Source organism: Corylus avellana, chromosome ca11, assembly GCF_901000735.1.
Source record: "Corylus avellana chromosome ca11, CavTom2PMs-1.0".
NCBI classification, from domain to species: Eukaryota; Viridiplantae; Streptophyta; class Magnoliopsida; order Fagales; family Betulaceae; genus Corylus; species Corylus avellana.
Genome location: NC_081551.1, coordinates 18,524,936 through 18,541,403, shown reverse-complemented (window position 1 = coordinate 18,541,403; position 16,468 = coordinate 18,524,936). Strand labels below are relative to the sequence as shown.

Here is a 16,468-nt window from a genome sequence, read left to right as displayed (position 1 = left end):
TTTTAATTCGACCTCCAATGTTTCAATTTTTGCAATGCACCCTTCCAAACTTGCAAATGTTTTTCAATTCGACCAATTTCATCTCAAAATTCTCATATTGCCCCTAATTTATATATATTTTTTTATAATTTTTTATTTTTTTTAAAAAAAAAACCAGGGTGGCCGTAGCCATCCCTTTGGCCATCTGGCCATTTTTGCACCCCCCCAAATTTTCTTTCTTTCTTTTTTTAATAAAAAATAAAAAAGTAAAAAAAATTAAGGGCAATATGAAAATTTTGGAATGAAATTGGTCGAATTGAAAAAAATTTGCAAGTTTGGAGGGGTGTATTGTAAAAATTGAAACATTGGAGGTCGAATTGAAAATCGTCCCAAACTTGGAAAGGGTAAAATGTACTTTTCCCTTTTTTTTTAAGGAACAAATGGATAATTAACCATCAATCATCATCATATTCTCATCAGATTGAAATGTCCTTACTACACCATTCGAAATGAAATAGTTGCATTGAGTATGCAGATTGGTATGGCAATCAAATAACATGTAATAATAGATGTAAAAGGACGATGTGGCCTAGTGGCATTCGGGTTGTATTAGTGGAAACTAGATTCCAAGGTTGAATACCACAATGGAAAGCACTTGTGGTTATTGGTTTGTCTATTGGCTTGGGTGCTGGTAGCTAGAGTTATCGGTGAGGTTAGTATTAAGCTATGACTCGATTGGTCTTGAATGAGCGCTTACGATTCCCACTGTTTAGGTCATTTCTGAACGATGCATAGTGAATAGCTATCGCCATAGTTACGCTCAAATAGAATAGTCATTCTAATCACCTCCACCTACCTTTTTGCTGAAGGAAAAAAAACGTAAAAGAACTATGAGAGTTTATCTAAGAGAAGTACCTGGAGTAGCGTTGGGAGGGGGCTTTTGATCGTTAAACTATTTTATTTTTCACTTGTTTTCTATTTTAAAACAAAAACATTAACAAATAACACTAAACACTAAAAAAAAAAAAAAAAAAAAAAAAAATTCAAATCAAAAGCAAAAAGTACTCTCCAAAACACTACATGAACCAACAGATATAAAGGCCATGCTTCGTTGCATGTATGGGAATCCCGTTAGTTGGAATTTCCTTAATTAAGTGAAGAGAGCTGATTAATTATTTTTAAATGTGATATTGCTGTTGCATGTACATCATTTGCTTTGTGTTGTTTTCTGTCATCTTACATACATATATATAAATCCTTTCAAGTAAACAATAAAATATGAGGAAAACAAATAAGAAGACCTTAATTTCTTAAAAGTTAAATAAGCATGCCGATCGAACATGAAGATCACAGCAATGATTCCAGGTTGGATCGAGGACATGCAGTAGTTGATACTTTTTTTTTTAATAAACATATATATCAAGAAGTTATAATCTCGTTTCAAAACTCACGCTTTAAGAATTCCGTCTAGGTATCATCTAAAAAAATTAACACATTTATTTGTTACTTATACAAAAAACCATAAAAGACCTAATAAAAAGGTTATCATGTGTACAAAATGTCATATAATTAAGATGACATAGCAATAAAAATCAACCATTAATTCTTATTTTTTACAAGTCCTTATTAATTTAAAAATTGATTTTCAGTGTTACGACATCTCAATTATATGATAATCGGAAAAAAAATCTTCTAAATAATTTTTTAAATGGTAAAAGCCTAGCTAGAAAAATAGAATGATTATAAGTCTAATATTTTTGAAATACGGTTTACTTTTTTATAAGATAAATCGTTTTTTTACATATCCTGTACTTTTCTGTTCATTTTTTATTCAAATCAACCATTAGTCCTACATATATATATCCAATTGCTGATGATGTACAAGCGATTTACCTATAAGAGATCTCTTTTTTTTAAAAAAAAAAAAAGAAAAAAAAAAGTAAAGCACAAGGACCAATTAAATATTTAACCTCTTTTCTATAATTTTGTTAACATCAAGGATCGCGTGGGCGTGGAATATGCCAATAAAAGAAAGGAAACAAAAATAATAATAATAATAATAATTCCTGTTGATGAGGCCGGGGTTATATTGCATTTCCATAACACAGCCTGTTTTCTCGTGTGTCTGTTTTAATTAATGTTCAGGTGGAGTAGAGATTTTCGAGATCCTGGGGTTATCTAAGTGTCTGCCAAAGCCTGGCGTGATTAATTTTTTATTTTTTTAATTGAAGAAGAGAGATATTAAAAGAAAATTTAAATTTAAGGTATTAGCACTAAATTTAAAATATTAGCACTAAATGTAAGGCATTAGCATCAAATTTAAGATGATCGAATCTCTTTTGGGTGATACAATTCCTAAAGAATTAATCTTCCCTAAATTTTAGTCTTGAATTCAGAAACAAGTTTTGAGACATTAAAAATTAAATAATAATTCATAAAAATTTAATTAAAAAAAAATGATAAATTTTTTTTAATACATGTCTGACGCTAGAGGTAGGGGCATAGCAGGACTCGTTCAGTTGAGTCAACTCTATGGGCAGTTTGAAATATATATATATATATATATATATATATATATATTTTCAACTTGCATACCTTTGTGGACCACTCTATTTATTTTTATTTATTTTTTTATTTTTTTCCCTCAGCATATATTTGACTCATACTATTCTTTGATATATACCAAAGAACACAAACAAACGTGAGGGAGAAAAATAGAGAGAGAAAGACAGAGATGGGGAGTCACTGCGATGACAGCATAGTCTCTTCCGTGAAGATCCCGACGATCAAGTTCACCAAGCTTTTCATCAATGGAGAATTTGTTGATTCCATTTCAGGTTTTCAACTCATCTCTACATCCTGTTTAATTCCTTCATATATATATATAGAGAGACTTTCAGTTTATGATTTAAGATATATAGACTACGTAACTTCAACTATTGTAATTGTTCCACCCCAATTAAAGAGCTTTGGTTAAATTAAAGAATTTCCGGGGAAAAAGAAAAGGAAAAGGATGATGATGACGACCTCTTTCTCGTGAAACTCATTATAATGTTGTTGTACGTTGAAACACTTTTAACGTTCACCAAACAATTTGCAGTTTTTTTTCTCTCCGAATTAAAGGGAGTCAGGGACTCATACATGCATCTTCATTTACCAATATTATTGCTCACCTTAATTCGGTGAAGAACCCTAGCTATTATTAGCATGTTATTTATAAATATTTGCATATCTTATTAATATTATTATTTTTAATTCCAAAAAGTCTCTAAAGAAATAACCTTTTGTCTTCATAGAAAACTACTGCTTCTTAATTAACAAATTTGTGACATAATTAATTAAGGTAGGCGTAGAGATAGAGTGATATCATGGGTGACGGATTAGGAATAAGATTAAGTACTTAATTACCTCTCACAATATATTTTGATTTAATAAAGTTTTCTCCTACTAATTTGAAAAAATATACTCGCGTCTGTCCATGTTGTCGGAATTGAGATCCCTTAGAATTCTCTTTAAATTTAAAATTCTCAAATTCGTAAATTTTACTCGTATATCTCATCTTAAGGTCTAAACCATGTTTCAGAATTTAATGAGCAAGCTACTAAGTGGCAGAAATTTAATAAGGTAGTTTCTTTATTAAATTCTGAAACATGACTTATTTTAAACGCTTAGATAAAATGGACGACTGAAATTTTAAAAAAAATTAAAAGATCTCGATCCATGTTGTCTTATAGGGTGATTTCTTATCATTGAATTAGTTTAATGAAAGCCGGCGGCTGAGTTACCGATGCATCAAAGTTATTATTTTTTTTGACTAATTTGTTGAATTTTTGGGTAAATTTTCTAAACCTTTAATTTAATAAATAAATAGGGAAAACTTTCGAGACAATAGATCCAAGAACAGGAGATTTGATAGCGAGAATTGCCGAAGGAGACAAAGAAGATATTGACTTGGCTGTTAAGGCGGCTCGTGGTGCATTTGACCATGGTTCATGGCCTCGCTTGCCGGGCTCTGTATGTAGACTCGATCTCTCTATCTTTGATTTCTCCATTATTCTTAAATTATTAATTTCCATCGTTTTCTGTTCTTTAACAATTACAAGATAATTCGTAGCACTACTTTAGCTAGCTTGCTTCCTTTGAATTAGAAACTACAAATTCAAAGTCATACGCACTCAAATTTCCAAGTCAAATAGCCATGCGTGAGGGAAAGATATAAGGAAACAGCCAACTTGGCAACTTGTACGGTTGACTGGAAAAAGACTGGCTGTCGACCGACATGTTTCATTGTGATCTCTTTCAATTTTGTCGGTTCGATCAATTAAATGGTTGGTGATAATTTGTGACAAAGTCCATGAGAGCTAATTAAATTTGGGTTTGAACTAATTAACGTAAGAGGTTGAAACAATAAAAAAAAATAAAAAATAAAAAATTAAGATTATTTGTGTAAAACTCACCCTCTCTTCCATGGTGCCTTCAATAGGCCATAATTTTGCAACTACTAATGTAAATTATGTTTTTCTTTCGCGGGGCTCTTCATTGTTGTCAGGAGAGAGCAAGGATAATGATGAAATTCGCCGACTTGATTGATCAAAATGTAGAAGAACTAGCTGCCTTGGATACGATTGATGCTGGGAAATTGTTTAGCATGGGCAAGGCCGTGGACATTCCACAGGTTGCAGCTACTCTTCGTTACTATGCAGGTGCAGCTGATAAAATTCATGGAGATGTACTAAAAATGTCCCGTGAATTCCATGCATACACGTTGCGTGAACCTATTGGTGTCGTAGGACATATCATTCCTTGGAACTATCCAAGCACCATGTTGCTCATGAAGATTAGCCCTGCTTTAGCTGCCGGGTGCACCATGGTTGTCAAGCCTGCTGAGCAAACGCCTCTATCGGCTCTCTATTATGCTCATCTTGCTAAGCTGGTAACTTATGATGATTAATTTATTTGATCAAGTCATACAATATTCATATTGCCAATATGACTCAATTAAGTGTCGTCGTTCTACTTTTATTAGGTTCAAGCTCTGAAATTTTTCTTTTTACCATTTCTCTCTTCTTTTTTTCAAGGCCGGTATACCTAATGGAGTGCTCAATGTTGTAACCGGATTTGGCCCAACAGCTGGGGCAGCCGTTAGCACTCACATGGACATTGATGCGGTAATTTCTAACTTTTAATTGAATGTTGTTTTTATTTAAATGAACACTTTGATAAATTTCTGTAGTCATTTCCCTATTTTTCATATTTAACCTTGAATTGCATATGCATGTTCTTGTTTTTTCAGGTTAGTTTCACTGGTTCCCCAGAAGTAGGACGTAAAGTAATGAAAGCCGCAGCAGAAAGCAATTTAAAAGTGGTTTCACTTGAATTAGGAGGCAAGTCTCCCCTTATTATTTTCGATGATGCCGACGTAGATGCAGCTGCTCAGTTGGCTCTCACGGGCATCGTGTATAATAAGGTGAAGTCATTTTTATTTACTATATTTCAATAAAGAAATGTAGCTTAATTCAATGTCATTCTTTGTTTCCTGATTTCATTTTCTTTTCAGGGAGAAATATGCGTGGCAAGTTCTCGTGTATATGTTCAAGAAGGCATATATGACGAAGTTGTAAAGAAATTGGTGGAAAAAGCAAAAGCTTGGGTAGTTGGGGATCCATTTGATCCTGAAGTTCAACAAGGACCCCAGGTATCTAATGAGGCCTACAAAGATTTTTTTTCTTTTTGGTCGTGGTGTACAAAGGAACCAAATAGAAACTGACCACCTTGAAACTCTTAAATGACTTCTCATTATGTACATCAGCAAATACAACAAAATAAAATTTAGACGGTGAAATGATTCATCGTGCAGGTCGATAAGAAGCAATTTGAAAGAATTCTTACCTACATTGAGCATGGCAAGAGAGAAGGAGCGACACTGTTAACTGGGGGCAAACCCTTGGGTAGGAAGGGATACTACATTGAGCCTACAATTTTCACAGATTTTAAGGTACATATATTTCACTTTACAACATGCATGCACCCTTAATTTTTAGCATGGTTATTGTTAGTTTTTCTTTTCCTTCATCTATTGTTGTTCTTGATGACTTGGTTAGGAAGAAATGCTTATAGCCAAAGATGAAATATTTGGACCTGTTATGGCCCTTGCCAAGTTCAAGTGAGTAAACAAAACTTTTGCAATGAAGTGCTCTTATTTAGCAATTTTAGAAGTGATCAAAGAGCTACTTTTTTTTTTTTCTTCCTAATTATGAAAAATTACAGAACAATTGAAGAGGCAATTGCGAGGGCAAACAATAGTAGATATGGACTAGCGGCGGGTATCGTGACCAAGGACTTGAATGTGGCTAACACCGTCTCAAGATCAATTCGTGCTGGCACCATTTGGATCAATTGCTATTTTGCTTTTGACAATGACTGCCCTGTTGGAGGGTATAAGATGAGTGGGTTTGGAAGTGATTTGGGATTGGAAGGCCTTTACAAATATCTTCATGTGAAGTCGGTTGTAACTCCCATTTACAATACTCCTTGGCTTTGAATTAATATCCCTTTAGTCATACCATACAGGGAAACACGTTTAATAATATTATAATTATGTGCAATAAAATTGAAGTTATACGCTTTGTTGTATTCAAAATGATCGATTTGTGTCAAGCATGATATCTGAAATTCTGTATTTTGTTAAAGAGAACTGCCTTAAAAATTTACACATTTGCTTTAATTTCCGTTTCTGAATTAACAACTCATACTATTATTGTTTGTTTGGTTTTAAAACAATTGAATTTTATATTATTTGATATTAGAGTTGCCACTACCTCGAATATTCTATTGAATAGGCTGAAAACAATTAATTGTAATCTTAACTATGTGTACATATGTTTTTGAGCATCCTTTCTTTACAATGGCTAATTTTCTTCTTCTTCTTTTTTCTTTTTTTTTTTTTTTTTTTTTTTTTTAATGTAATGTTTTACATACAACTTGTACTATTATTTTGGTATTTAGGTCAAATACTAACCCGACCAATTTAAATGAACATATCAAACCTATCAACCTTAACCCTCTAATTTTTTATTGAGTTCATGTCGGGTTTGCAAGTTATATAAAAGATTGCCAGTTATTGTGTCGAGTGTCGGATTCAGGTCGTATCAAGATATAGGTATAAAACTATATAGGTCACCTTAACCAACCAATTTAATTAAACGAGTTAGACTTTTCAACCTTAACCCTTTAATTTTGTGTTGGATTTGTGGGTCATGTTAAAAATTATCAGCCTTACTTTTAACATGCGTCGGAATATGATTGAAGCCAAAATTGTAAGCATTTAATACACTAACACTTCCATATTAACACATGTTAAAAGTTGTAATTAAAAGAATTATATGTCAAGCACTTTTTTTTTAAAAGAAACAAATGGATATTCATCTTCATCGTGTTCTCATCAGTTTGAAATATCTTTATTACACCAACAAAAATAAAATAGTTGCATTGGGTATGCAGATTGGTATGACAATCAAATAAAGGATACTAAGGATACTCATATGTTCGATCCGACGGTCACTCATTAAGAAAAAGTGATTGAGAAGAGGGAAAAAGAAACTGTAACAAGATGCTATACTTTTTATACGCTAAAAAAATCACTACAAAGGAAATCAAAAGAAAGTTGAAAAATGAGGGTAGATAATGTTGAAGCACAGTTTTTTGAGGAGTAACGTGGCACACCTTCCGGGTGATGTTGCGGTGCCCGAGGATATGCCGGGCCTTCACACTAGAGAAAACAATAAGATTAGAGTTCCCGGTGGTTGGGGATACTCCGATGCCTAAGTCAGTAATCTAAGAGATAGTGTCTAAGCAACATAAAAGCTAGAAAGCAAGAGTTGCAATCACCCTGGTGTTGAAAGGTGACTTGTATTTTATAGGCATGGAATGGAGTTTAATTCCCTGTACATCTCGGATCTCTTATCCCTCAATATCTGTCGTGCAGTTATTTGAGAAGGATAGGGTTTGTTAGCCACTCCGTGATCTTAGTAGCTTAAGATCGTGGAATAAGTGATATTGCTTCCATTTGACGTTAGATGAGAATGCCCGAGTAGTCCTCAGTCAGACGTGTACAACTTATACGTTGGCAACTAATATGCATCCTAATGAGTGTAGATAACCTTTTGAATTTGAATGATAGTCCATTCCGTTTGTATAGGGATAGTTGACTTGTTGACAGCTGGTCTACATTGTAGATAGCCTTTTCAAATGTAGGATAAGATCACCTGTTTTAAATAGGATATGTATATATCCTTGTTATGAAATGACCGACCTACCCTCAACTCTTGACTATTTTGCCCCCGATGAGTTGGGTCTCGGGCGAGAGCTATGCTGTTCGTGGCCTCATCGGGTCTGTCGATTTGCTGAGATTGGGTTTGGGATCCGTTGGGCCTCATGAAGTTGATCCATGACCCAATAGTTACCCCCCAATTTCTTGGTCTAAATGGCTATGGAAATTTCGTGTTCTTCATAAATGGATCGGCCTTTCGAGGCCAACTCTTTGAAGTTACATGTCCGAGGCTTCCGAGGCAAGAAATTTGAAATTTGGACTTCAAATTTCGGCAGGAATTTTCCCTCCAATTTTTTGCCGATACAGTTGATATGACTGAGGACTAATCGATTCGTTTGCTTGTCGATTTTCATGGTTAAGTACGCATCCACGTGTCGGCATCCGTGTAGTCGTACTTTCGGCTACCACTCATCATCATTTGAAAGGTGATAAGACGCGTCTACTGCAGCACTTATTGCGCGTGTTTCTGAGGCATTGTCTAGGGTTTCAAGCGTTGATGCCTCTTCGCCTTCCCAGACACACTATAAAAGGGGTTTCCCCTTTTTTCTTTCATTTCCTACTTCCATCCTTTCCTCCAAACACCATTGTTGCTTTCTGAAACTCTACAAGTTTTCCTACTCCCCACTGGCTTGCTTCCATTCCAATTTCTTTCCTCAATACTACTTTTTTAGAGTAGTATTTTCCAGAGTTTCAGTTAATCGAACTCTCTGACTTCCTTTGTGTGAGCAATTCGTCCATCCTGACAGTCCAGTACTCAAATACTTGGATCTGTTGCTGCCGTTCATCGAGCCAAGGGTTAATCGCCTTCGTTTATCTGTTACCTATTCGTTGATTCACAGCCGTCACACTTTCATCCCTCGGTCACTATATCCCGAGTTCTTGTTCCTCATGGGCGACGACAGAGGGTCGGATTTTGATGGCGGTGAAGGTGGTTCTTACCCCGCTATGTGGAAGGCCCTATTGACAAAAGAAGATGAGAAGCGGGTCAGACTGGACTATTATATACCGAAGTCGATGGAGCTTCGTTTTGATGACGAGAAGAAGGGTGCTATAGTAAGCACCGATGAGCATGAAGTATGCTTGTACGAAGCAATGTTTTGTGCAGGCCTTAGGCTTTCATTCTCGAGGCTTATTCAGGAATTACTAAGTCACCTAAACGTGGCTCCCTACCAGATTGTTCCCAATGCATGGAGGACTTTCTTTGGCTGCGTGGTCCTTTAGCCGATAGTTCCATGAGAAGAGAATTCCCTCACTGTTATGGAATTCTTGTCAGCGTATAGGTTCACGAGGAACCCCAAGAGTGACTCTTTCTACAACTTCCAAGCCAGACGAGGGAAGTTAGTAAATTTTGAAAAAACTTACACCAACAATCGAGGGTGGAAGAGAAACTTCTTTGCTCGGAGAAGATGGGAGTTTGCACCTTCGGAGAAGGTAGGAGGCACGAGAGTGCCTCGAGAAACCAGTGTCCTTGTAGATGGGGCTACCATCGAGCTCATGTTGACCTACGAGGAGCATGTTCAGACAAATAAGGTCATGACATGGGCCTAGGACCACGAAGATGCCATATTCTTCAGGAGTTTGGTCACAACGACCAAGTTGAATCATTTTTTATACTCCCCTAGGGTCGGTCTCGGTAGACAACAAAAAAGACTGAGAGAGGTGGCACCCGAGGCCACGATGAAACCCACTGCCATGAAGGATATAGCGTTCGAGGCCGTGGAGAGGCCAGTCTTGCCACGAAGGGTGTTGCAACCGAGGCCCTGAGGAGACCTGCCGTCGCTACGCACAATCCTTCTCCTCGAAGAAAAAAGAAAGATAAGGGCAAGTGCCCGACAGGTGAGCCCTTCAAAACTCCTGCCTTGAAGCTCACTAACGAGCCTGAGAAAGTTGAGCAGCCCCCGCTCAAGAGAACTAAGGTGGCAAAATCAACAGGACCTCACGATCCTATTGAGGTGGGCAAACTAAAGGTTGCTCAACTTCTTGCTGCCTGAAGGAAGGGGAGCCCAAAGTCTGTCCTCCATCCTGCCGACGAGTACCAGTGGCCCATTGCTGCTTCTCAACTATCGGCAGTTCTCCTAGCCGTACCCACTGTCGTCTCGACTCCTATCATTACTATAGAGTCGGTTACTCCAGTCCACTCAGGTCTAAACATCAAACGTATCCTAGAAAAGGTCGAGATGGGACTGGATTCCGATAGTTCGGTGGAGAATGAAGATGTGAGGCCTGAGCCTGCAATTGTTGAGGAAAGGGCAGTCGAAACTACGGCACCCAAGGGCTGCCGAGGCACGTGATGAAGTGCAAGCTGATGCTGGTTCTCAGGCACCCAGTCATGATGGTGTTCGGGCTTTAACTACTCCTGATGCTCGGGCATCCGAGGGCCACGCGGATACTACTTCGAGCGACTCTAGAGTGCAACCCCTCGGCATCCAATGGTCGGTCGGCCTTCCACTTACCAATCTTGGGGGTGACCTTATGGGGAACCCCTTTGGTGCCTTGGTGTGTCTGATACCCTAAGAACAGCTGACTAGCAAGCGTGATCACAGTGCCCAAGGCATGGCGGAGTCGTTCATCTACTACCAGCTTGTCGTAAGTATCTACTTTCCTTAGTCGTTTTGCAGTATTTTGTATACTCTAACTTTTCCTCTTTGTTTCCGAGTATAATGAAGTCATTGTTTTTGTACTGCGACTTCAGAAAATTATGCAGAAGTCGGCTGCGAAGTCCGATACCTTAAAGGTTAAGCATGCAGAGTCAAAGCAAAAGCTGTCGAAGTCGGAATCTGAGAATACAAGGCTGATGAAGGTCATTTCGCAGCAGGACAAGGAGCTGCTTGCTGTCGGTCAACAGTAGTCTATAATTCAAAACGAGGTAGCCGAGGCTGAAGCTGCTCGGACTGCAGCGGATAAGAAGATCTCAAAACTGTTTGCTAAACTAGAGGCTCTTTGGGCTGAGAATGGTTGGCTCCAAGAAGAAAACTCCATAATAAAGGAGAATCAGAACCAGCTTGAAGAGAGGCGCACTGAAATTTTGAGACAGTCTAGAAAAGCCCATGCCGAGACGGATATCTAGAGGGCGAAGGCTGAGGAGGCCTGCTCGGGTCGGCTGGTGACTGAGGAGAGAAGGAAATTCTACAAGGGAAAGCTCAAGAAGGCTGAGCTTCAACTACAGGAAGGCAACGACGGAGACCATAATAACCAAAGCAGTTGTCCTATGCCTCCTGGACTCGTGACAATGCTTGGCTGGACAACTTCACCATTAGCTTTGAGACTTTCCGATCCTGGGCCAAAGATCCTTCTTGCTCCGTGGACCTCGATACTATGGAAGCTGATGAGCTTCCTTTTACATATGAGGCTCTGGAACAAATCATAAAACTCGGACAAGAGCAAATGCCTGATGCCAAAGGGATCTTCAAGTTCGGCCATACACCAGAGGATGAAGAGAACAAGCCCTCGGGCAACGATGACGCTGCAAAGTCCCAAGGTCCAACAGATGCTCCTGGAATGCCGAGGTCCCTGAGGTTGCTGACCCTAAGGACAAAAGTATGTTTGGTATGCTCTCATGTTTATGTTCAAGAAGGGATATATGACGAAGTTGTAAAGAAATTGGTTGAAAAGACAAAAGCTTGGGTAGTTGGGGATCCATTTATCCTAAAGTTCAACAAGGACCCTAGCCCAGGCTTTCAAAGATCTTAAAACTACAATGGTCCATTAATAATAATAACATAAAAGTATAGTTGGGGTTCCATTGAAAAAGGAAATGTTTTGACATGCAGGTAGATAAGAAGCAATTTGAAAAAATTATTTCCTACATTGAGCATGGCAAGAGAGAAGGAGCCACACTCTTAACTGGGGGCAAATCCTTGGGTAGGAAGGGATACTACATTGAGCCTACAATTTTCACAGATTTCAAGGTATATATTTTTTACTTTACACCATTGGATCTTAGTTTTTAGCATGGTCATTTTTAGTTTTTCTTTTCCTTCATCTATTATTATTCTTGATGACTTCCTCAGGAAGAAATGGTTATAGCAAAAGATGAAATATTTGGGCATGTTTTGGCGCTAGCAAAGGTCAAGTGAGTACATGTTCTTACTTTCCAATTTTTCTTTCTCTAACCAAAACTTTTGCAATAAAATGCTTTTATTTAGCAATTTTAGTAGTGATAAATTAAAGAGCGACCTTCTTCTTCTTCTTTTTTAACCAAATTATGAACAATTACAAAATAATTGATGAGGAAATTGAGGGGCTAACAAGACAAGATATGGGCTAGCGGCGAGCATCGTGACAAAGGACTTGAGCACTGTCTCAAAATCAATTTGTGCTGGCATCATTTGGATCAATTGCTATTTGGCATTGGACAATGAACACCCTTTTGAAGGGTTTAAGATGAGTGGGTTTGGAAATGGTTTTGGATTAGATGCCCTTTACAAGTATCTTAAAGTTAAGTTGGTTGTTACTCCCCTTTATAATACTCTCTGGTCTTGAATTAATATCCCTTTAAGCCTACCAAACGAAAAAAATAATATGTGATTTTGGATTGGAAGCCTTTCACAAGTGTGAAGTCGGTTGTAACTCCTTGGCTTTGATCTAAATATCCCTTTAGTTCTAGCCAATGTGGGAACAAGTTTGGTAGTATAATTATGTGCAATAAAATTTAAGTTATAAGCATTTTGGTGGTTAAAAAGATCAATTTGTGTCAAGCTTGATATCTCAAATTCTGTATTTTATCAAAGGTAAACTGCCTTAAGAATTTACACGTTTGCTTTAATTTGATAATTTCTGGATTATAGTTTGTTTGGTTTTAAAAAAATTGAATTTATTCAAAAAAATGAAGTTAGTAGAGTTGCTTGCAAAGTAGTATTGTATCATGTGTGGAGAGAGTAAACGACATCAGAAGATCTGTAACAACTATAACTCTGTGTTCCAAAATAGGTTGTAGGATGTAATAGAATTATGAATCTAATAAAGTTTGACCTTTTTGTGAAAATCGAGGATTTATTCTCATTTTGTCTAATGAGGATATATAACGCCTCCCACTTTGTTTTCATAGATACATTTATCTTTCGGATTGGAAGAAGTAAAAAAAGAACTTAATAAAATAATCCAATGACACAAAGTACTAATATTTACATGTTTTGGTTTAATTAACAAGCTTATATATACATAGGAAAAAACGACCAAGAGAAAATTTTACTTTAAAACTGAAATATAAAATGGTGGTGATGAAAAAACACTCAAACCTAAACATGGGGGTAGAGGTTGGTTGTTAGTTTTTCCTCATGTGTGAAGTTGAAGTGGTATTTTGTACACGTGATAACATTTTAGTAGGTCTTTCGTTGCTTTTTATAGAAGGAGAGAGGTGTGTTTCCGCTGCCCCAAAGTTCACGAAAACAAAAGAACTTTGTTCTTTCCAGTTGGCGTCCTAGTTTAATAACAAAGTCATCGCACATTAAGAGAGTTAGAGAAAATTTTATCTTTTGTGAAAATGATCTCTTTTGTCAGTGTAAGGCTTAGGGTGTATATTTTATAAGGTGATAACATGGGGGTTTGTAAGGTGAAACTCCCGTATTTTCTAAAGGATATCTAAATTTAAGTGTAAAAATTGTTTCATTTAAAACTAAAATATTGTTTGAAATTGTGTTTGGAAATAAAACTTTTATATCCATAAAGAGTTGTTTATCAAAGCTTCTTAAATATGCTAAAATGACGGATGAAGTATGTGAATTCCATAAGCCAAGGAAAAACAACCACCGCTTGGTTTTAACTCTCAAGCGACCGCCCTAGCAAAGCTTAGTCGTAAGGAGAGTCGGTTAATCCAAGTATTTATTTTTTATCCACTAAAGCGGTACTGTTTAAATTGTTGAAAATTGAATTTGGGTATATATATATATATATATATATATATATATATATATGAAATTTCCTCTATATAAATAGGTTTTTGATTGAAAAGACTATGCCACTTCAATTTTTAATGAATAAAATGTAAGGATTTGTGCAATATATAATTTTTTTTTTTTTTTCAAAGTATCGTATATATAGACGTGTGATTTGGGATGTGATGGTATATTAATTTAGTGGAGAGACAGAGACAAAGCGATAAATGGGGGAAAAAGAAAGAATATAGCGGATCCGCTCTTCGTTGACGGATCGAAGTGGCCTTTCATTCCATATCGTGAGTACTGACGAAGTCATTGAACAATTCAAAGGCCAACTAGTGGGGGACAAAGAAAGAAAGAGTTATATCCTTGGGTACCTACCCCCCGAGGATTATGATATAGTATATGCGAGACACCTCCGATAGTATGAGCAATTGATGAGCTTGACCTTTTTGGGCTGGCCCTGTGCTAGTTGAGCTTTGAGCTCATATTGACATTCCTTGATGATCTGGGCCCATGGGCTCAGGTCTTATAAAATGTATGAACAAAGCCTGCCGAAATTTTAGATAGAAATTTTAAATTTTGAGTGATGATCAATCATATGCTAACTACACGTATTAGCATATGATTGGATTTAAAATTGAAAGAATTTAACATCCTCTAACACTCTATAATTATGTCTGGACACAAAAGTTGTAAAATAATTGTATATGGAGCTTTTTTTTTTAAAAGGAACAAATGGATAATTAATCACCACTGTGTTCTCATCAGATTAAAATATCTTTACTACGCCATTTGAAATAAAATAGTTGCATTGAGTATGCAAATTGGTATGACAATCAAATAAAATGTAACAATAAATGTAAAAGGACGATGTGGTCTAGTGGCATTTGGGTTGTATTAGTGGACCCTAGATTTCAAGGTTGAATACTACAATGGAAAGCGCTTGTGGTTATTGGTTTGTCCATTGGCTTGGGTGCTAGTAGAGTCATTGGTAAGTCTTGCGTTAAGCTATGACTCAATCAGTTTTAAGCGAACACTTACGATTCCCAATGTTTAGGTCCCCTCTCAACAATGACCAATGAGTAGCTGTCACTATGGTCACGCCTAAATAAAGTAACCACTCTAATTGTCCCCCACCTAGCTTTTTGCTTTAAAAAAAAAAAAAAAAAATTGTAAAAGAACTATGAGAGTTTATCTAAGAGGAGTACCTGGAGTAGTAGTGTTGGGAGGGGGCTTTTGATCGTTAAACTATTTTATTTATTTTTCACTTGTTTTCTATTTAAAAAAATAATAATAAATTAACAAATAACCATAAAAAATAAAAATAAAAATAAAACATTTTCAAATCAAAAGCTAAAAATACTCTCCAAAACACATGAACCAACAGATATAAATTAAGGCCATGCTTCGTTGCATATATGGGAATCCCGTTAGTTGGAATTTCCTTAATTAAGTGAAGAGAGCTGATTAATTATTTTTAAATGTGATATTGCTGCTACATGTACATCATTTGCTTTGTGTTGTTTTCTGTCATCTTACATACATATATATAAATCCTTTCAAGTAAACAATAAAATATGAGGGAAACAAATAAGAAGACCTTAATTTCTTGAAAGTTAAATAAGCATGCCGATCGAACATGAAGATCACAGCAATGATTCTAGGGGGATCGAGGACATGCAGTAGTTGATACTTTTTTTTTAATAAACATATATATCAAGAAGTTATAATCTCGTTTCAAAACTCATGCTTTAAGAATTCCGTCTAGGTATCATCTAAAAAAATTAACACATTTATTTGTTACTTATATAAAAAACCATAGAAGACCTAATGAAAAGGTTATCATGTGTATAAAATGTTATATAACTGTCATATAATTAGGATGACATGGTAATGAAAATTAACTATTAATTCTTATTTTTTACAAGTTCTTATTAATTCAAAAATTGATTTTCAGTGCCACGGCATTTTAATTATATTACAATCGTAAAAAAGTCTACTGAATATTTTTTAAAATGGTAAAAGCCTAGATAAATAGAATGATTATAAGTCTAATATTTTTGAAATAAGGTTTACTTTTTAATACGATAAATGGGTTTTTTTTACATATCTTGTACTTTTCTGTACATTTTTTATTCAAATCAACCATTAGTCCTACAGATCCAATTGCTGATGATGTACAAGCGATTTACCTATATATAAGAGATCTCTTTTAATTAAAAAAAATAAAAAAAGTAACGCAGGACCAATTAAATATTTAATCTCTTTTCTATAATTTTGT

At 36.0% G+C, this 16,468-nt stretch overlaps 1 protein-coding gene and 1 pseudogene across 2 annotated transcripts in view; both read left to right on the top strand.

Annotated features, from left to right (window-relative positions):
* The window catches only part of LOC132166555 (aldehyde dehydrogenase family 2 member C4-like), an 8,021-nt gene extending 1,427 nt beyond the window's left edge, over positions 1-6,594 (top strand). Inside the window, exons 1-9 of one of the 2 annotated variants that reach the window (XM_059577394.1) lie at positions 2,682-2,816; positions 3,851-3,993; positions 4,529-4,912; positions 5,058-5,147; positions 5,273-5,446; positions 5,537-5,674; positions 5,837-5,974; positions 6,081-6,142; positions 6,247-6,594. In XM_059577394.1, coding sequence (XP_059433377.1) covers positions 2,714-2,816; positions 3,851-3,993; positions 4,529-4,912; positions 5,058-5,147; positions 5,273-5,446; positions 5,537-5,674; positions 5,837-5,974; positions 6,081-6,142; positions 6,247-6,520 — 1,506 coding nt within the window. In that variant the 5' untranslated portion in view covers positions 2,682-2,713 and the 3' untranslated portion in view covers positions 6,521-6,594. Of the gene's footprint in view, positions 1-2,681; positions 2,817-3,850; positions 3,994-4,528; positions 4,913-5,057; positions 5,148-5,272; positions 5,447-5,536; positions 5,675-5,836; positions 5,975-6,080; positions 6,143-6,246 lie in introns of those variants that run through there. The other variant, XM_059577393.1, reaches the window with a different exon arrangement.
* Positions 6,595-11,623: 5,029 nt separating this feature from the next.
* Positions 11,624-12,790, top strand: LOC132165177 (aldehyde dehydrogenase family 2 member C4-like; annotated as a pseudogene).
* The last annotated feature ends 3,678 nt before the right edge of the window (positions 12,791-16,468 follow it).